Source organism: Puma concolor, chromosome B2, assembly GCF_028749965.1.
Source record: "Puma concolor isolate L17-30 chromosome B2, mPumCon1.1.hap2, whole genome shotgun sequence".
In the NCBI taxonomy this organism is placed as follows: domain Eukaryota; kingdom Metazoa; phylum Chordata; class Mammalia; order Carnivora; family Felidae; genus Puma; species Puma concolor.
This window is the reverse complement of record NC_141671.1, coordinates 116,487,489-116,510,480: the sequence shown is the minus strand read 5'-3', so window position 1 is coordinate 116,510,480 and position 22,992 is coordinate 116,487,489. Positions and strand designations below refer to the sequence as shown.

Here is a 22,992-nt window from a genome sequence, read left to right as displayed (position 1 = left end):
TGTAAAAAATGAATGAGAAACATGTTTAGTGATCCTCCTTCCTCTGACCTCTCAATGCCCCTACACACACAGTATCATCCCCTTATCTAAGATGCCCCTACACACACAGTGCCCCTGCACACACAGTATCATCCCCTTATCTAAGATGATGATGAACAGTATATCAAAAATTCATAAATGTAAGTTGACAACTGTTGAACATACATTTCCTCCTTGTTTACTTCCATTTCAATACATGGTTTTAATGCTCATGTGAAACTAGTCTATACATTAGCCTTTATACTCTCTTAAAATATATTTTATATAGCTGACATTTCAGATATATAATTTCATTGAGATAGGCTCAAGCTAGACAATATTGCAATGGTAATAACTTCTTATTTAAGTTGGGAATGGAGGGAGAAGTTAAGACTGATTAAAAGGCAATATGTCAGGTAAGGGAAATAATCTTAGAAGAGGCAAACATCAGATAAAAATTTAGGGGGCTACAAAAATTACATTTATATCCTTAGATTCATTTCTTAGAACTAAGTATGAGAAGAATGTTAGTAAAAAGAGTGTATGTGTGTAAGATTTTGCAACCAATTTTTTCAACGTATATTAAAATACATGTCACAACTTGAAGAATTCACTGTTACTAAAAACTACTTCCTTCAATTCAGCTTCTTCTTTGTGCACATTTTGAAAAGTCATTTCTGGATCTTATCATTCTTCCCCAGAGACCTTGCCTTTGGCAATTACAACACAGCAGAAAAAAATCCTGAACACATGCTCCATACCTTTTCCAAATATGAGTTATCTACCTCTGTCTATTGTGAACCTCTTAGACAGGGAGTTTAAGTTTAAATTCAAGATTTTCAGGCTAAATTTCATTTTATTTTATTTTATTTTAGTTTAGTTTAGTTTTTTTTTATATTTTATTTTTTAAAATTTACATCCAAATTAGCATATGGTACAACAATGATTTCAGGAGTAGATTCCTTTGTGACCCTTACCCATTTAGGATAAATTTTATTTTAAAAGCCTTATCTTTTAGTTTACTCATCTAGAAATGCTGAAACCATGAACATAAAAGATCTTATTTATGAGTCTATAAGCCAATGGTAGGAGAAGTCAAATCTTTTTCACTTTATTGTAATTGTCTTCTTATAGCTTCATAAGTATTTATAATATATATCTCAGAATTTAAATGAGAAGACTCTGGGTAACATTATTATTTTGATATGATATTTGATATAGTGGCATGTCCAGATTCATAATTACTTTGCTATTTGATTTCTTCATGTTCAAATAGAATGTTTGTTAAATTATCATTAAGAGAAGCTAAGAAAACTATTAAGTTAGGGAAGTAAGAAATGAAGGGAGAAGTGGTATCCTTCCTATCTTAAATTTATGAGCCACTAGGGAAAACATTTTTGAGACATATATAAAGATGAATAGAGATTAAATGAAAGTAGAACTAAATTTGAAATTTAATTATAAATGTGATCCATATTTCCCACTTGGTAGTCTATGCATTATCAAATCTGAAAAAGAATAAAGCTCCTAAATTTTTCTAGTTGTATAAAGTTCTATTTGTAAATGTAACTTATCCTGCTCATAAAGGAGGAAAAAAGGACCAGAAAACTTAAAAAAAATGTTTATTTATTTATGTTGAGAGAGATAGTGGGTGTGAGTGAGGGAGAGGGCCAGAGAGAGGGAGAGAGAGAATCCCAAGCAGGCTCTGCACTGTCAGCACAGAGTCAACATGGGGCTTGATCTCACCAACCATGGGATCATGACCCGAGCTAAAATCAGGAGTTGGACACTTCACTGACTGAGCCACTCAGGCACCCCAGGACCAGAAGAAACTTAAGCCAAGCTTATGCCATAGGTTATTTAAAACTTCTTGTGGCTTTATTTGTCTTACGTGTGGCTAGTTTTAAAAACTGACATTTTGGGGGCGCCTGGGTGGCGCAGTCGGTTAAGTGTCCGACTTCAGCCAGGTCACGATCTCGCGGTCCGGGAGTTCGAGCCCCGCGTCAGGCTCTGGGCTGATGGCTCAGAGCCTGGAGCCTGTTTCCGATTCTGTGTCTCCCTCTCTCTCTGCCCCTCCCCCGTTCATGCTCTGTCTCTCTCTGTCCCAAAAATAAATAAACGTTGAAAAAAAAATGTTAAAAAAAAAAAACAAAACTGACATTTTCAATGTTAATATTTAAGTCAAGTGCCAGGAAAATATATTAGACCACATTCTCAAATAAAAGAATTATATCATAAATTAATTTTTCTATTGGATAAGGTTTTCTTTACTTCTATTTTAAAAGTCAAGTATACTGAATACTGATTAGTAATGTAGAATCTTTGTGAGAGTATAATGTGAGCAAGGACCACCTGTAAGTCATTAAATTCCAAGAAAATTTAACAAACATAAGTAAGTGTACAGCTATGGGAGTTTACCAACAAGCAGAGTGATGAAATATTTGATTTCCAAATCCAACTTTTAAAATTTAAGATGTTTTAAATTAATTGGTAACAAATGCCAGAAAGACCTAGCCAACTTTCATTCCTTAAACCTAATTTTAATCAAAATATCTTACACATTTACAAAAGCTTGAAGTTCCCTTTAAAATCATCCATGTCTTCAAAAATTTTATCACATTAATTACTTGATTACTAATAGCAACATCAGGCTGGATACATCGTGATAATGGCCAACTCTTTTGATATAGTGAAAGACATTTTGCAAAGTACCAGTGACCCAAGATCTTTCTTAAATTAGCAATGTTCAAGTTTGCACAACAACCTCCTCTCTGTTCCCACTGAATTTTGTTCACATATCTATAATCTCCCTTTTGTATATGATATTGCTATTATCTATTTAAACATCTCAACCCTCCACTGGACCCTGCATATACCTTCAGGATAGGTATACTACCCCATTCAGTTGTGAATTCCCAGGACTTAGTGGTGTGTCTGGCCACAGAGTAAAAATTCATTGAAACCATGTTGAATGAATGAATGAATGAATGAATGAATGAATGAATGAATGAATGAAATAAGCACAGGAAATCCAACTACAGAGGCAGCCAAAGTCCTTTCAAACTGCAATTCACTGAGGATCATTTATTGGCTCAACAGAACTACCAATAGGTATATAAAGCTACATAATATCTTTGTAAGCAGTGGAGTTGAGGACATTAGTGAGAAAGACAAAAAAATTCTATTTTAAAGATAAACTGCAGATCTTCTAAGTGGAAGTTAACTACCCTAAAACATTATATTAAATGGTATATTTCTCCTTGGCAGTCATAAGACTTCAGAATAAGCTCTGACACAGGGTTATTTACGATTGATCTAATAAGTTCTGTAACTTAGTTTACAAAGTTAGTATAACATGAAAAAAAATCTGGGGATCGAACTTCATTAATGCTTATATTATATTTATAAAATGTGGCCTTGGTCATTTGTAAATGTAAAGTCAATATTAAAAACATATATTCATTTAAATGTTTAGGGGTGACTGGGTGGCCCAGTCAGTTAAGTGTCCGACTCTTGATTTCAGCTCAGGTCATAATCTCATGGTTCATGAGTTTGAGCCCCATGTCGGATTCCATGCTGATGGTGTGGAGCCTGCTTGGGATTCTGTCTCTCCCTCTCTCTCTGCCCCTCCCCTGCTTGCTCTCAATCTCTCTCTCAAAATAAATAAACACTAAAAAAATATAAATGTTTAAAAAATACTAGGTAACCTTTAAAATACATTTAGCTAGAAAAGTTTACAACCGAATTGTACTACTTTGACGGTAGGCAATGAAAAAAGGAGTAAGTTGATGGCTGGAGTCTCTTCACTATGGTCTTGTACCAAATGGTGTTAGAACTTGTGTTTATGAGGCTTCTCAAACATGTTCTAGGCACCAGGAAGGCGGATGATAGGAAAGATAATGACCCAAAACAAAAAGGCCTAAATATCTAATGCAGCCTCCTTCATCAAGATTTAATTAACATACTTCTATAATTTTGATACCAGACTCCCATTTTTTAAAAAAATTGCATATCTATATTCTGTAATTTACAGAGAGCATATGCTTTGGTTGGTACACATTTTGGAGTTTTAGACATGACCAATAACACTGTTTCCTAAGAAATAAAGTGAAATTTGCATAAAATTATGAGGCTTCAAATAAGTACATTTTGTTAGTATGATAGTACCTCGTTCTCCCTTCTGACACTTCTTTCTTTGCACTGTACACTTTCTTGTCTCACTGGTGGGGGGACACAGGTTACCCTTTGCTGATGGATGCTGTGTTATTTCTCGGACCCGTGTTTCAGTCCCTCTTTTGAAGCCACATGTTTTTCCTTTCTTCATGCATGGACTCCAAGGACTCCATTCACTGGCCTCACAGTGCACTGAAACAGAACAGCAGAAACAAACTTGCTCAAATTCTGAGCAGAAATCCTGTAGAGCAAACTTGCGCAAGGTAACTTAAAGAAAATGAAAATAAAGAGAAAGACAGGAATAAAATGTTTTCACATTTGTAGTGCTCACAGTGCCAGGTAAACTCATTTTTGCATTAGGTTTACTTTTCACTCTAGATTTGCTAACCCAGGCACTAATCTAATTGCTCACAGTTGACCGATGCTTTACAATTTCTAGAGCACTGCTCTAATTTTTGATTGATCCTGACCATAACTTGATAGACTAGTCATTATTATGTGCTATCTTTAGTATACTTCTTTAGTATGCAACAGAAGCACCTGGAGGGCTTGCTGAATGAACTAGATCCCACCCTCGTGAGAATGTGCATTTCTAACAATACATGTGATGCTGATTTGCAGGTACCAAGAACACACTTTGAGAACTTCTGTGCTAGAAAATGGTTAAGCAAGAAATGCATCCAGGTCGTTGTCTACAATTCACTTCCTTTTCTGCTTCATGTGCAGTTGAGTACTTAAATATTATTATTTAAATTTTTAAAAAATTTTTTTAAAATGTTTATTTTTGAAGGAGAGATAGAGCAGGGGAGGGGCAGAGAGAGAGAGAGAGAGGGAGGGAGGGAGATAAAGAATCCAAAAAGGGCTCTAGGCTCTGAGCTGTCAACGCAAGGCCCGATGTGGGGCTCAAACTTATGAACTTGAATCATGACCTGAGCCAAAGTCATACACTTAACCGACTGAGCCCCCCCAGGTGCCTGTAAATATTATCATTCATTAATGGGTGTTCTTCAGGCATAGCAGCATGTATGTAAGTGGATTCTGGATCAACTTCAGTTGATAAGCTGCTTCTGGAATTAACTTGAAGGAGTGATTCCTAAGCTGAACAGATGTAATTTCTATAAAGCTTCTTTTGTAGATTTTTTCCCTTTTCTGTATATTAATACCTTCTTTTCAATCATGGCTTTCCAAGGTCTTATAGCAGATTTCTGAACTTCTAATGAAAATAAATATCTGCAAGATGCTATCATTTTATTTATGTTCATACAACTTCTTAATTTACAATAACTGAAATAGCTTGCAGCAATAATTCTTTCGACGATACAAGATTCTCTTTCCACAAGTTTCCATTAACCTTTCTTGCTTCCTTCTGATGAAAAAAAATCCTTATTTTAGAGTGGAATGCTATCTTTTATGCAGCCTCAAAAAATATAACCTAAATGTTTTAGAAATTTAAATCCATTTGCCATACATTTTTTCCATGTTTTGTAGTTACCATCAGGTATCTGAATGTAACACAGAGTTAAATGAAAATGACTAGATAAGTTAATTTAAGTTTCTGTGAACGTAAAAAAATGAACTTTACTGAACCACTCCTATACTAGTTTCATGTTCAGTTATAACATGATTTGAATTAAAGACCAGAACAATGAAGTCACTTACTGATATCATAATCTTTTGCCAGTTAGGACGTATCTCCCATCCTGATATTAATGACACAAAAACAGTGGATCTTTAACACAAAACAAATAAAAACACCTCTGAGAAAGGAAATGGAAAAATGAAAATCAAAGTTTGTGAGCTGTCACTTTGTCCAGTATTCATTTAAGAGGACCAAAAAAACAAAAACAAAAAGAAAAAACAAAAAAAAAACATGATGTGAAAATGACTAAGAACTTTGGGGCTTCTTCACAATTGTAAAAGTAGTCTAGGAAAATGGATATTTAGACTTCAGAAAATAAGATTTTTAAAATTACAATTATGAGTCCTTAGTCATATGATATAAATGGTTCTAAAAATTAAATTCTAATGACAATATTAGAGAATTCCATTGAGGAAGAAAAAGAGGAAATATTTAAAATTGATGAGTTCAGATAGTAAAAAGCTCTAATAAGAAGGGATAGTTAAAAATCCTTGAGAAGAGGAGAACTTTTCCTAGAGAAATACTATAAAATGAACCTATAATGTTACTGTGTAAAAAATATTTCTGGAAAATTGGAAACTTTGAAAAACATGTAAAGGCAACAAAAAGGATGATTTAAGTTATATTCAGGTCTGAACAACACAGAATTGGGGCATTATTTGGTTAAGAGGTAATTAAGAAAAAAACAAAATTACACACTTTTTCTATTCTGTTTTCTGTATTAAGGACAATTTAACACTGGAAATCTTAACACAGTTTTTTAAAGTTTATTTATTTATTTTGAGAGAGAGAGAGAGAGAGAGAGAGAGAGAGAGAGAGAGAGAGAAACAGGGCAAGTGGGAAGGGGCAGAGAGTGGAGGGAGAAAGCAAATCCCAAGCAGGCTCCACACTGTCAGCACAGAGCCCAATGAGAGGCTCAAACCCATGAACTGTGAGATCATGACTGGAGGTGAAATTATGAGTAGGGTGCTTAACCAACTGAGCCACCTGGGTGCCCCTGGAAATCTTTAACTATTCACTAATGAAACAAGGGTCTCAAAAAAGTAATTGGCTTCCTATCCCCAGAAATGGTCATGCTGTGCTAGATCATCAGTCTACAAAGCTATAAAAGGAATTCTTGAATTGGAAGAAAAGCTAAACTGGATGTTCTACCAGTAAGGGCCTTAAGACAGCATTACTCATTTGCTCTCATTCTTGTTGACTAACTGCTTGGCTACACTGAGAACATAGCAAGGGCATGTTCCTTGCTACTCACAGTTTAAAGCTGGATATCTCCCTCTGTGACTACTTGAATGAGGCCAACTCTCCCAGAGGAGTGATGAGGATGGTACAATGACAGTGCAGAAAGGAAGCAATATCTACAGCATAAAGTAGAAGAAATATATTCTCCTATAAAATTGGGTTCAGTGGACATTTATGCCTAATAAGACAGAAAACCATGAGGAGTGGATATTTTGAGGCAGAAGTCTTTCACCCTAGCTCTATATCAGAGTGGTATTTTCTCTGTTATGACCTTTCCTCTTAGTAATAATCAGGATAAGAAACAAGTCACATAATGTAGATTTCAGGAAAGAGAGGGAGGGACACATTCTTCAAAATCTTTGGTGAACAACAGAGAGCTAGAGTCAAGGTACTAATAATAGCACTGACAATAACTCACACTGTGTCCTTGGAGTCATTATTTCAGCTCTCCGGGTCCTAGTTTCATATTTGCTAAAGGAATAGGCTTTAATGTCCTTTTGTGATAATCAAACAGGTCATCATTTTTCATGAAATCGTGGGGCAAGCCTCAGTCGTAGCCCACCTACTACTTGTTGGCTAGAGAGCACATGCTGGGAGACATCCCTTACAGCAAGCAACAAGAGCTGGCTCTCAACAAAACTTGTGGATTTGCACTGTGTCCTAGGTGATTTATACCTAACTGTTCAATGAGCCAGATTCGCTAAATGGCTTTTAGATTTCTAATCCCTATTCTAAAATATATAAATTTCTTAAATTTCATTGTTTTAAGAATATTTTTCGTCTAAATAGTAGTATGGATTACCAGTAAGCTTTACTAGCTAATCTAACAGTGCCAAGTGCTAAATGCTCTCTATGATAGAAAAGCATTAATACATTGAAGATAAATAGCCTTTCAAGGACTGAATACTACACTTTAAACAACTAAGAAAATCTAAACATGTGCCCCTTTTTCTGGTTAGAGAAATGGCACAGACTTTCTGCAACTCATCCTGATTTTCTGTCCTTGAATACTCCACAGAATTGTTTCCTATTTTTTCCACAGTTTGGAACTTATTACCTTTAGTCATCAGCCCTCAGGACTTAACAGAGATGAACTTGAAGTGCTTTCTCATGTATGTTTTACCCTATTTCTAACTAGGTTTTCTGTGTCTTTATTGACTAGAAGGAAAAAAAAGAAGACTCAACCAAAATGAGCCATGAAATGTTGTTTTCCAGATGCTTTTGAAATTATCATTAAAATATCATCTATTTGTTTCATTCTCTTAGAAACTTTGTTTAAAAATGAGTGTTTTCTGTTTCAATTATTTCTGGACTTGAAATAGTTAAGTCACCACTTTTGAGTTATTGCTCCAGCACTTTCGATTCTAACGGGGGATCTATCTGTGGGGACCCCAGGGGAATCCTGGAGACTATCTTGTACTGAATCAGAAGGACATTTGTGTGCATATGCCAATATCAGTGCAGCATCAAAGGTTCTTGTAGCTCTTGCCCAGGGGATTTTGAGATTTAGTATGCTGTTTTCCCATTTGGTTGAGCATCTGCTCCCCAACTGTTCATCCAACTCGTCATTGTAGTAGCTGCACAACATTTAAAAGGGAGAAATAAAGCCTGACAGTGATCTGTTATTTAGACAAACAACTGGTCTGAGGGACCTCCCCTTCAAGAACTTCAGCCTGCATTTAATCAGACCCTATGACTATGTCCTTCTGTCAGTTTGAGTAAGTCCAAAATCCTCTCCTTGTTTCTGAATACCTGTGCAAGCAGGACATTTCAGTAAAGCAGGGTGAGAGAAAAAAAATGAGATTTTTAACTGTATCAGTTTTATTTCTGTAGGTGTTTGGCTCATCTACTGAGTACCAAAGGGCTATATCCAGAGAATGTTTCCTGCCTTTAAAAAACAACTTTGCTGGGATGCCTGGGTGGTTCAGTCAGTTAAGCATCTGACTTCAACTCAGGTCATGATCTCATGGTCCATGGGTTCGAGCCCAGCTTCGGGCTCTGTGCTGACAGCTCAGAGCCTGGAGCCTGCTTTAGATTCTGTGTCTCCCTCTCTCTCTGCCCCTCCTCTGCTCTCTGTCTCTCTCTCTCAAAAAGTGAATAAACATTAAAAAAAAACAAAACAACTTTGCTCACTGGTTGACATTAGACCTAAGTGTTATGTGAAACTCATGTCCTAAACCTAAAGTGAAAATTTAGTTTAAGACCAAATATATACATACATACATATATATATATATATGTTCATATATTTATCTTTATCTTTATATATATGTATGTGTGTGTATAACATATATGATATATACTTGCACAAAGTGTGTATATGGTAAATTACTCTAAATAAAAGTTCACTAAATAATGATATGAAATAAATTTTTAATGATCAGACTATCCAAAACAGTTATTACACTCCCTAAGAAATAATGGAGCACCCGCGGGGTGATAAACTGTACTGTGATACATGCTGGCTAAGGCTGTGGGAGCACTGTTAAGATGGTATCTTTGTAAGGAAGGATGAAGAAAGCCTCTTGGAGATACCCCTTCAGGTTCTTGTGAAACAGAACTCTGAGCAGCACTTCCATGGAGACTGACATTATCATCTGAGGTGTTTATCCTCCCCTGTAAATCTTAGAAATCCTCCTCACCAATACTGACGCACTCCATGGTATGGTTGTTGGCTTCCAACCCTTCTGGGCAATTGTCAAGGCACTTTCCAAGGTGTAAGTAAAATCCATTTTTACACTTTGTGCAGAAATTTTTGTTGAAACAAGTATCACAGTCAGCTTTGCATTCTGAAAGAGAAAAAAAGAAACGAAATATGCTTTCATTATCTTCACTTACTTATTGCTGGTCCAGGTCTGTATGCTTACAACACAGGCACATGTGACTTTTGTGTCAAAACAATTAGGATTCAAAATTATTTTTCTAAATTAAATTATGGATTCCTCCACAGTCATTTAGTTGATGAACATCAATCATTGATTTCAAAATTACTGTACTGAGAGTCCTACGAAAGAATTTTTGGCAATGTCTACTGCCAAGAATGTTTATAAGACCGAGTATCCATTTACATAAAATAACAGTAAAAAGTGTCTCATCAGAACTTTAATGAAATATCCTAGATATTGCTTTAGTGCTATTTTAGAGGTCCATTCATTCATTCATTCATTCAAGAAGTATATGATTGACTACTATGTGCCTAGCACTATTCTAGATAGTGATTGACATCAGTGCAGCAAAGAGAGATAAGGAGTTCACAAAGCTTACATTTTAGGAGGGAAGACACAATAAACAATGACAATAGCTGACCCTTATATGGTGATTAGTAAGTCAGATATTGCTGCAAATATTTTACAATATTAAGTCACTTCAACTTTACAATAACCCAGTGAGGTAGCCCTGATTATAATTCCCATTTTACAGGGAATTATAGAAATTGAGACTCAAAAAGTTTTGAAACCAGCCCAGATCAGAGTGATTTTTGAAACCAGGCAGTCTGGTTCCAGAGTAAGAGGTGGTCTGGAAAAAAGAACGACAACAACAAAAGGTAGGGAAAAGGTATGGAAAATGAAAACAGGAACAGTTTGGTTATTGTGAGTTAGCTGGTCATGAAATCCCTCTCTGCGAAGGTGATATGTGAGAATATTGAATGAAAGAAAAGAACCAGCCAAGCAAAGATGTGGGCTAAGAGCTTTCCATGCTGCCAGAATAGTGAATGTAGTACAGTAACTGCAAAGGCTTTGAGGTGGGAAGATCTTGCAAGGCCAGTGAGGTCAGTGCACAGTGGATGAGCTGCAGTCATAGGAAATGAGTTTGAGAGATAGGCGGCTATATGTGGTGCCTGACAGAGGAATGGTATTTCCTAAATCTACATTTTGAAAGGTTACTCAGTCTACACTGTGAAGAATAGACTTTCGGGGTCCAGATGAGAGGTGATATGAGAGCGTTTTCAACATTTATTTCCAACAAATAGATAAATGTTGTAGTTGTTATACTGGAATTTTTCTTGAAGCAAAAATAGCTGAATTTATTCTTTAAATCATTAAATGTTCTGATAGTAATGGGATGTTGTGACAGTAATGGGAACTCAGATGGCATTAATGCTTATGGTAGTTTTCTGTAGGTTACGTGAGTAATAACCATGTTCTCAGTGTTTGCTTTTATGATGGGAAAAAAAAATCCACAAAACTTGAGTGTTTTTTATAAGAGGTGAAAATCTTCCTGATCTGAGGGCTAAGTCCACGTATGCTTTAGCCTTATTATCAGGTAAATATTATTATTAACTTAACACCGAATATCACAAATATGCTAGAGGCCATTTCAAATCTGGAAAGTCCCTAAGGGTGAGATAAAAACATAATTCTGTGTAGCACTTACTTGTACATTTATTTATATCTGGATATCGAGTTCCATAATATCCACTTGGACATGAAGAGAGACACACTCCAATCTGCTTCATGCCAATTCTTTCCAGAACAAAAAATAGTCTGGGCTTACATGACAAGCATCCATTGTAATCTGAACACGTCGCACAGCCTCCTTGGCAGCCTTGACTGACGTTAGGATGCACTGAAGGGACAAATGTACAAAGACAAAAACAAATGTTAAATCATAAATATAGAAGTTCAATGACATTCTCTAGGCAGAGATACATTTGTTTCACTAGCTTTCAATTGGTGGTAATGGGTGAATAAGTTGGGATTTTTTCCCCTCTCTTTTCTGTGATCTAGTATTTCCCTTAAATATACACATATATTGTTTTTAATTTAAAAGTTATTAAAAACTTTAAGTGATTAAGTTTGGGCATTTGGAAACTAAGAATATACTGCCTCAAACTATTTATGGATCATATATGTATTTATATGTAGTGAAATATTCTCATTGAACTAGCACCCTGGCAGATTGGAGATTGGGTAATTTTGAGCTTATTCCCTAAAATCAATGTATATTAGCTTTGCTCGTCATTTATGCAATGGATGATAAGCACATATCTAATTTCTTCAAGCAAAGATGACAACATAGAAAAGGCTTAACTTGAGTAAGGACACTTTGTTCTAGGATATCTTTTTTCATGTATGGTCTATTAGAGAACACAATATTACTCTTTGATCCATTGCAAATTGATTCTGAAACTATGTAGCTTCTTGGGACTCCCCCACCCCCATGCTTTCTTAAAATATTTCTTCTCACATAAGTTTAATGTTTATCAGTTCAAACTGATACCATGATGACAATGTGATACTTATCTTACCAGTATTTCTACAAGACCATGTGGCTATTTATAATAATATTTATAGTTTATAATATAATATTTATAATGTTATATATATAATATATAATAATTCTACTTCTTCTACTCAAGTATGTATTTGGTGAGGGCATGACACTAAAGACTACTGCTACACATACCCCTAAGAATTCTAAGGTTTCCAAGAGTCATCAACATGTGTGGTGAGCTGACTATTCATTAGCAAATCTGAACAAACATAAACAAACATGTGGAAGAGTCATGTTTACTTGAGATCCTCACAACGTTAAATCTTCTTATTACTATCAACTGGACATCAACATCTATGTGTGAGCTGGTGTAAAATTGCTGACTAAAGTACATCTCTCATGGAGCTGGTGTTTGGGATGATTTCTTCTCCTAATGAATTCTGTGTTCAAATACACTATAAGTAGCTTTATTGTTCCTCTAGGAATCCAGAAGGCAAAAATTCTGACCTTTATAAGAAACAAAGGTTGATGCACAGGAGTGCAAAGGCACCCCAGTGTATTTCTGATTTCTCTTGTTGGTAGTGGTGTGTGTGCGCGTGTTGGGGTGTGATGGGCCTTGCCATTATCAGGTCTGTCTTCAGAGTGATGTTTGGTTCTTGCTAAGTCCTTTAGTGCAAAAACAAATCCCACCAGGCTTAGTTAGAAAGGGTACCTACAAGCCCAATCAGCCTTACCACAGGGGTGCAAGAATTAGTTACAGAGAGGTCATTTGGTTGACCAGTGTCCTCTGCCTAGAGGAAAGCATCCCTGAATCAGCCACAGGAACCACAAGCAGCTCATTCTCATTCCAAGACGTTTTGTAAATAAACTGAGGAAATGTGGGGGGGAAGGGAAGTCTGCTTTTCCTGTACATGCTCCTCTGTGGGGTGGGAAGAATACATAAAGTGGCACAGGAGGTTTAGGCATTACAGGACTTGGGGAACTTGTAAGTGAAAACTGTTCTCCAAGTAACAGGGTACTTTTTCATTGTGGTAACTCATCATTGGAGACTTACAGAAAATGTGTTTTCTGTAGGGAAAGACCCTAAAAAGGAAAGGGATGAAGAGGGCTTCCTGTGCTCAGACTCTAGTTTGGTCCATTTTAAGAAGCAAGATGTGTAGTTAAAAACCTGTGAAATCTTCTCATAAGAACTGTCTGTGGAGAAGTGGACTTCAGTTTGAAGGAAAGTCACTTCAAGCCCAGGGCACTAAGTGACTCTGAGTTTGAATGAAATTAGGTTTAACTGGCCCACAACAACCTATCTCTATCTCTGAAATGCAGCTGCCCAAAGGAAACAAAATTATAATTTCAAGCACCTTGAAACTTTTGTCAATTATGATACAACTTTAAATCAGTTATGAGAATAAACATGATTTACATATGTGAAGCCTCAAAAACTGATGTACCTTAAAATAAATTTCACTTAAAAATAGGTTTTGGGGATGCTGGGTGGCTCAGTCAGTTAGGTGTCCGACTTCAGCTCAGGTCATGATCTTGTGGTTTGTGAGTTCGAGCCCAATTCTGGCTCTCTGTCATCTTGGAGCTCACTTCAGATCCTCTGTCTCTCTCTCTCTCTCTCTCCCTCTCTCTCTGACCCTCCCCCACTCATGCTCACACACTCTCTCTCTCTCTCAAAAATAAATAAACACGAATTTTTTTAAAAAATGGGTTTTGGATGTTTGGAAACTTCTCCAGGAAAGAGCTCCATACAGGCCCAATGACCTGGTAACAGTTCCCATCAAAATTTTGAGATGTGACAAAGTACCTCGTTTTCTTTAAAACTTTTACTGATAAAATCTAGCACAATCAACTCATAGCGTAGCACTACATTCTTTCTGCTTGCTTCTTTTTCATATTGTGCCTTTTTAGACAAAATTTTTTGGCAAAATAGACTTTTGAAAAGTAAAGAAGCCAACTTTATTTCTTCAGAAAGGGTTCAGTGTTATGCTGTGGGAAGTGAGAATAAGTAAGACTCTGAAGCTCAGATTCTAGGATTCTAGATTTTTTTTTACAGTTGAGTAGAGTAGTGATTGTTTTCTTGAATGCTATGTAAGGGTCACTCAATTTTTACAGCCTGTATTACACAACTAGATACAAATTCCCCAAACTTCATCTTAAGGGGAGGTTTTACTTTTTACATGAAAACCACAGAAAACTTTGGTCTGGATTGACTGTAACAATTCTTTCAGCCTTAAAATCTTATGATTCTAAGACAGAAAATAGAATTCTGCTTTTTCATCCTTCTTCCTCTTCCATTCTGATAAAAACTTCATTTTGTATTTCCTAATCACCTCTTTTTAAAAAATGTTTTAGTACTATTAGTTTATACAAACAATGCAGGTATTAATGGTGAGGAGGTTTCATAAAATATCTAAGGTTTAAACTTAATCTTAGAAAATAAGTTGAAGTTATAAGTATGTAAGTGACCATCATGAGGCTAGAGGAGGGAACACCCCAATTATCCACATCAGGAAGGAGACTGGCATGAGTTCAATGCATCTGATGCATAAAGAGTGGTTAATAGAGATATGAGGAGTATCAAAAAGATTGCAAGCACTGGGTAGATCTAGATTATGGAACCCTTTGTGGTTTGTGCCAAGGACATTATTCTGTAGATATAAGGGATTTCAACCTGGTGGATGACGTGATCACTTTTGTATTGGGAAGGTGATCTCCCTGGCAGCATGGAAAACACAGAAACTAGAAGACTAATATAGTGATCAAGGTAAAAGACTGGTGGTAGCTTAAAATATAGCAAAGGCAGGGTAATGTGGTGAGGAAGGTATGACTATTCCAAGGATATTTAGGAGGTGGAGTCAGTCAAATATGGTGACTAACAGAATGTGGACCGAATAGGAAAGAGGATTTGAGAAGGTGTGTTTTGAGTTCTAGCCCGTGAGTGAATAGAAGAGAAGAGGGACTTCTGGGGGAGTAAAAGCCTGCCGTTGGAGTGTGGGGGCAAGTACACAGAATAAAAAAAGTCTAAAAATATAAACATGGCTTAGGATCATTGATTTTGAAGATTTTATGAAATATCCAGAAAGTGATCCTTAAGAGATGGAACTTAATATTGTACTGGTTGCTAGAGATGTAAGGGTGAGTCCCTGGCTGTAACTACCTAATTAGAGAAGACATCTGAAAGAGAGAGGAGTTGAAGAATGCCAGAAGAAGGAAACATAGTCCAAAATAAGGGATATTTGGTAAGAAAAAAAGACATGTTTTCAGTTGATTTTTAACAATACTTTGCATTTCTACACCATTTTTGCTTTCAAAGCATGCATCTCATAGAAAGCTAAATTAACTCCTTATTAGTAAGGATAGAAGCCATCACAATTATTTATCTTGAAACCCCAAACTAGGACTCAAAGAAATTCTGAAACTACAAGACAAATAGCAGTTGATATCAAAGGTTAGAACCTAGATCTTTGATGTCTGGTAACAATCTGTTTACATATATAAGTAAACTCTAGATATGTAACAAGGGTAAATTTGAGTGGAAAAGCAGTCAGAAATCATGAGGAAGTTAAATTGGGACTTTTTTTTTTTTTTTTTTTTTTTTTTTTTTTACAAATGTGTCAAATACATGGTAAAATTGATGTATCTTTCCCTAAAATTGGGAAAGAGGGAAGCATCTTTTCTTAACTTGTATACAAAGGTTAAGGATGAAAACAGTATATATTAGTGTGTTATTTAAACCAATTTTCAGTGTTCAGTGACTTCAATTTTCCTAGCTGTTAAGCTTTCCTACTATTTCTCTATTTGGTAATCTTACAATGCATAACTGATGCAATGGCTCATAAAGCTATTGTCCTGAGAGTTAAATCAACTTTTTTGATAAAAAATCCAGAACATAGAGTTTTAAATGGTAGAGCATTTGGTAAATACACAATCTTTGGCTAGTTATTTTCATTTTTTACGATATACTAAACCAGTTGCAGCATTGAAATTTAAGTTATGTTTCTGTAACAATTTAAGTAGAAGCTTCAAGGATTTGCTTTAGTTTAATCCCCTTCTAAACCCCAACTGCAAATGTAGTCACATCTATTATAAATTTCTGTGTGGAAGAAATTCAATGTTGCATGCTGCCAGTTACCTCTGATGGTCATTTATTTGTGGCTAGAGAATATCCAGAAGTACAGAATTTAACAGAATTTAAGTTTATAAAAGGTTTGATTGAAGTTTAAAGTGCTAAGTACATGAAAGTAATGTATTGAGATTTTATAATTCAGAGAATAAAAAATAATAAATTAACAAATGTGATAAAAGTTAATTTTTTAATAATAATAATTAAAAAAAACCCCAAATTCTTCCTAAAGCATTCTTGTTCTCACAACATTCACTGCCTGCTTTTCTCTATATGGTGGCCTTCGGAGACAGGGTAAGGAGAAGAGGCCAGTGGAATTCTATAAGCAAAGCTATTTTCACTTTTGTCCTTTCTTCCATGTCCTCTTCTTTTGCAAGGATGTTCACATTGACTTGAAGCTTCTTGAAGGTAGGCATCTGGTCAGTCTTGATAATGTCTTCATAATTTTATTGATAATTCCCAGCTTCTACACAGGGCAGCTGCTTATTAAATGGGTTATCAGTGAAGAGTTTTTTATTACTGAAGAGACGAAGGCAGTAAATATAAAAGATAAGCTACTTATTTGTGTTTTTAAAAATAATAAAGATGTCAAAGAGGTAAACACTTAATAGAAAGTATTTATGATAACTGATTTTAAGTGGGATGTGCCTATAAACATCTGGTAAAGGAATAAAATTTCAAATCATATACACTTTGAGGATGCTTAATTATGAAATAAATCATTCAAAATAAAATAATAAAAGTTTTTCTAGGTGTATTTATTTCAGTTATCTATTCACCTAAAGAAAATGTAGACTTATTTTTTGCTTATGTAAGGATAGCACATTTCTATCATATCATTTCTAGATATCTATCATATCTATAATATCATATCTGTCTTTATTATGGAATCATTTTTAATATAGCATTATGGTCATGGAACGAGATGTTTCATGAGTCCTCTGAATGTTTGGAATTATTCACTTTAAGAAAAATCTAGTGTTAAAAATTTGAATTACTTGGCAGTCTCCTTTAAATTCTATTGAATCAACCCCAGAAAATATTGAGAGTCAATGTTTCTTATTTATTCATAAGTTAAAGAAGCCAAGGCAGAACAGACAACGCCTAATCTCCATAATCATTTGTTAGGTATAGACAGCACAATATGAGAAGCTGTTTGAATGGATATAATTACTTACTGGTACACAATACTCCTTTATATTCTCAAGTGATGATAACTGGATCAATATAGGTCTGTCATAGTCCTCCAATATTATTTCTGACTAGTAATTTGTTGAGAGAGCCATATGTTTATATGCACAAACATATATAGATTTTGATATTTCTGAAATACAGTGTACCATCAGATGGTGTGTGCATATGTGTATATATTGTATATGTAATTAGACGCACGATGTGCACACACTCTATATAGTTTTTAATTAAAGTCAATAGCACAGACATTAATTGACCTGAAGTAGTTAGGATAATAGAGTCTGTCACATCTTTTGTCCCAGTGAATCAACCTTGAACACTCTGAAAGTTTGTACCCACACCAATGGGTTCACAAAATTCCTAAAGTCTCAGAGAGGAATGTATTCACCAGCTGCTGAATAAAGCCCAGTTAGGGCTCCACCATTATTATGTGGGGAAAAAATACTGTTTTTAATGGAAACTATTTCTTTGAGAACTTGGAAAATCTTTCTCTTTCTCTTACTGAATAATAATTTCCTGAAGGGAGTCTAATATTTATATTCTATAAATACTTTAAAATAAAACCACAGTAATAACACAGACCTAACATTAAACAGCAATTAGCTAGACTTTCCACTAAAATGAAGCCAGCTCAAAATATTAAGAAAATGGCTAGCAAATGATGGCAGATATAGAATTCCTGAAATCTAAGCTATGATGAATATTTGGTAGCTAGATGCCAACTTGGTGGCCAATGGCTGGGCTTTGTCCATCCACAGTCTACAGAATTAGGACTAGAAATTAAAGGCAGCTGAAAGGGGCTGCATTATCTGTACATTGTGAAGACCATGATTAAGGTTTTCAACACAGATTTCTGATAACTTACTATGTGCCTAACAGTACACATGATATAGTAAATGTAGGAGTGAAGACATCCAGTTCCTGATTTTATGATGTTAATCAGTTAGTAAGCAAGTACACAATTAGATGCTTAAAGATTGTGATGGATGGTGTGAGTGAAATAAACAGGTGAATAAAACAGGGAATAACTCTGGGGAACTACTTTACACATAGTGGTCAGGAAAGGCACGTTTTAGAACGTCACTGTTGAGCTGGGACCTAGAGAATGAGAAGCAGTAAACTATGAAAACCTGAGGGAGGGAAGATATCCCAGGTGGATCACCAGCACGTGCAAAGATGTTAAGTCCATGAGAAAGAACCAGGCATAAGGAACAGCACAAGGGGAGCCAATGAGGTTGCAGCAGTGGTATGCGATGAGGTTAAAGAAGGAGGGTAGAGCCAGATCCTAAAGAACCGTGTGGGCCAATGTAAATACCTGGGATTATATACCAAGTGTATTTAGACTTTGCGTTGCTAAGTGAATATCAGAAGGAAAGGAAAGAACACATTTTGCCTGACATAGTTATTTACTTTAATTTTTGTTAATTTTATGGATCATAAAATGGAACCAGCAACTTGTGTTCCTTGGAAACATGTTGTCTTACCAATTTTTATATTAGAGGAGAATGTTCTAACTAGCTACAAGATAGAGATTTACACTCTGATTCTTATCTTTGAAGAGAATGTACATCAATTTACATGTTCTTTGCTCTTGGAAACATTTCATTTCTCCTTTGTTTCTCCTATCTTTCTCTAGCAATAATTTGAGTTTGCTTTGGGGTTTTACATTTTCATTCTTTTTTTATTGGAGTGGAGTCATTCTTTTTTATTATAGAGGTGGTGGTAAAAATACACAGGAAAATTATGGAATTCATAATAGATCATAAGAACAAATAAACAGAATAAAAAATAAAATATTTTGTAATCTTGCATATACTCTTTTCTGCATTTTTCTGAATTCTTGCCATTAGTGATGCATATTGACAAAGTTTAGGTAATTTAGAGCAACAGCATTATAATTTTCACTTCTAATATAATATTTCTTTTAGAATCTCTATATTCTGTTCTTTTTTCTGTTAAATACATTAATAATCTGTGAGTTAATTCCCAAGTTCATTCTTCAAAAGTAGTGAAAGCCATATTAGTTTTCCTGTGACCTACCAGATAACTATAGTTGATTCTGCTGTTGACACTGCAACAGAAAGTATTTGTAGAACCAAAAATAGTGTTTTTTTCTTGACCACAAGTAGAAAATCTATGTTAAGGTTAATGCACCCTGCTACGGGTGTAAAATGTAAGGTACTGAATCAGCATCTCCAGCTGTTGCTAAGGAAGGGATAGCTTCCCCTTTTCCAAGTGGCCATGTTCCCAAGTGGAGGTGAATAGAGGACAAGAGGGAGTGGATAGGGGTAAGGGAGACCCAGATTCTGTAGAGAGCCAGGACCTGTTGATGAGTTAGTGGGTGGTAATAACAGCATTTTTTCATGAGACAGATCCAACAGTGTTCATCCAACAGTGGGAATCATTATGTTCTCTGGTCTGGCTGAGAGTTCCATTCCTTTTTTTTTTTTTTTTTTAACGTAGAGAATTAATTAGAAATCAACATAAACAGAAAATGTGATAGTTTAATGGTAATGAATCTGCATGGGTGTGATTCCATAACTACTAAGTTTGCATTCTTGAAAGAAACAAACTTCAGTTTGTGCTAAAAACAAACTCTACTTTGTTATATTATGAATAAACTTGGATCTTCTTGCCACATAGCATGCTAGAGCAGCATATCTGATGGCTGAAGTCTTAGTGTAAGCAAACAGCAGGCGAAAGACTTGTGGTATTTTAACAGGCACAAGAAGATGTGCAAATAGAGGGCATATCATTAAATAAATCCAGCTTTATGGGTCACATCTAAAATCCTGAGCAGAAAAAATAAGCGGTTTTTTCTCGTAGAGTCACAAAATTGCTGGCAGAACAGAAGGTGCTAGATATCCACCTTTGTGCATATGATACATTTTTGTGCATGGTTCACTGCATCACTACCTCATTCAGATATGGGCCTGCACACTTTCCAGAGCAGCACAGGGACTGGGAGGTAGAGAACTGGCTTTGGATTCATACACAGTTCTGACATTTACTAGCTGAATAACCAAAATTGATCTCTTCATCCAGCTACTCATTTTGACAATTAAACTGTCCAACATCTACATGCTTCTAGTTAGTGAGCATCCAAAGTTGAATAAAACCAATAATCTGTGTCAAGGAGTTCACAGTCTGGTTATTTAGACAAAAGTTGAGTAAACTTTTTGAACCTAGGATTTCTCATCTGTAACAGGGGAATTTCTATTTGAATTAAGTGAGATCATATGTAAGCACCTAGCACTCTTATAGGCACTCATTACATGTCAGTATGTAGAAAGCATTTCGTTTTACCCAAGAAGTACTAACTATAACCTTGTACTAGTTCCACTCTTACTCAAGACAGCTGTGAAGCTTTACTCAATACTGACTCTCTCAAAACCCTTCAAGTAAGAAAACTGGAGAGAGGGCAGAATGCTGATGCTTCTTTCTAACACAGGTGATTTGGGGAAACTCAGGGAGCCTGGAACTCATTAACAGTCACAGGAAGGGGCTACTTTTTAAGAACCACAGACACAGCTTTTAATGAGTATCAGATATGGTAGTCTCACACAGCATTCTGGGCAACAAGTTCTCTGGGACTCTAGCAACCCACTGAAAACAAGGGCCTGCTTAAACAGGCAGAAAGAGGAAAGGCAAACCACAGAAATGATATCAGAATGTGTAGAGATCCTGAAGGTCTATGCCAGTTAAGTTCTAAGACTGTACCGTGTGTAAAATTGAGCTGAAGTACTTTTTAATAATGTGAATGCATAGACTTCATTCCAAAAGATTCGGATTCAGGAATGAAAAGGTGAGCCTGGGTAGTCGCATCTATATGCAGCACCCCAGGTGAATGCAACACCGGTGATACAGATACCCCACTTTTAGTATCACATCACTGCTGTTTTCACAAATAAGTACTTATTCAGTGATTACTCTTCTAGGACTGAAGACAAAACATGGTCTCTAACTCAAGAAGCCTAAGATATAGTTAGTATAACAGTCTTTTCATATTTTAAGGCCCATACATATACAGACCAGAAACTTAGTGCAACAGAAATTACAAGGCAGGAGCAATTACTGATGGTTGAGGTATCTGAAGGTGCCAGCCTGCAGTTAGGAATAGTTATGAGACTTGAGGGAAAAGAAGACCTTAGACAAATGGGAAGCGGGGAAGAGAATGTTATGAGCAAGAGTGTTATGTATGAACACATAAAGAAGATTTGGGAGAATGGTGAATATAACTGGGGAATTTAAGAGGATTTTACAGTTGTTCCTTCCCTCTTAACTTTCAGATGAGAACACTGTGGTCCACATAATTAATTAGCTTCTAGCTGACAGAATCAGAAACCTTTGAAAGTTTAGAGGGATTTAGTTCAAACAGCTTCCCCAGAACAGTCCATTTAATTACGTCTAGTAAAACAAATCTTATGATATTTGGGGGCAGCCAATATATTTATTTTACAGCATCTCTACATATTGAACATCTTAAAGCCTCTCCCATTAACCTGCCTGTCTTTCAGGAAGTTCTGGTACCATAGAACACACCCAACACATTTTCTCCTTTTTCCTTAAGATTGTTTGTCAAACGAAGCTTGGTGTTTTGGATGGAAAGGTGGATAAGACCTAGGAGTCTGAAGTACAGTGAGAGACCATAAACAAAGTAAAGCCAGGGTGGTAAATATTATGTACAAGTCATTGGCAGAAAGGAGACAACTAACCATCTGGAACCACCTACTTAGGAAACCTGACATCCAGGCTGGATTTTGAGAAACATGAGGAAACTGGCTAGGGGTTTCAATTTAATCTTATATATAACTTGAGGGAACCGTTTATAGACAAATCAGTGACATGATTTAATTTTGTTTTAAGCAAATACTCTGATGACAAAGAGAATAATTTCTGAGGAGGAGACACTAAAAGTTGAGTTATTAAGATATTATATTCTTACCTGGCACTGCTATTAGCTAAATTAGAATAGCATTAATGGGAAAATGGAAAAAAGAGGGCAGGATTTTAAAATTATTTCCAAAGAAGAATGGGCAAGGTTGACAGGATTTAACAATCAATTTTACATGGGTAAATGAAAAAAAATCTATAAATGGGTAAGCGAAAGAATAGTATTGATTTGGGGGTTTCTAACTGGGGAGATCAGGAACAAAATGATGTAATTAAAGGCGATAAAAGGAAAAAGAAATATCAAACTAGAAGGACAGGTGACTGAAGGAAGGAGAAAAGTACAAATGATTATATTGAGGTCCTAGGGGATTGGACTTGTCTTATTGTCGCTTTGTATCCCAAACTCATAGCCCAAGACTAGGCATATAAATGGGCTCATAATAAACCATAAAGAACAAATAAACCCCTTCATTTTATAAAAAATAATCCCCTCCCC

General features: G+C 35.7%; 1 protein-coding gene across 3 annotated transcripts in view; it reads right to left on the bottom strand.

Moving 5' to 3' along the window:
* Window positions 1-22,992, bottom strand: part of RSPO3 (R-spondin 3) — an 87,563-nt gene that overhangs the window by 43,273 nt on the left and 21,298 nt on the right. For all 3 annotated transcript variants that reach the window (XM_086707777.1, XM_025925761.2, XM_086707776.1), the window contains exons 2-4: window positions 11,447-11,638; window positions 9,715-9,861; window positions 4,186-4,383 (exon numbers count right to left, since the gene is read on the bottom strand). In XM_086707777.1, the coding sequence (XP_086563903.1) occupies window positions 4,186-4,383; window positions 9,715-9,861; window positions 11,447-11,638 (537 nt within the window). The remainder of the gene's footprint in view (window positions 1-4,185; window positions 4,384-9,714; window positions 9,862-11,446; window positions 11,639-22,992) is intronic.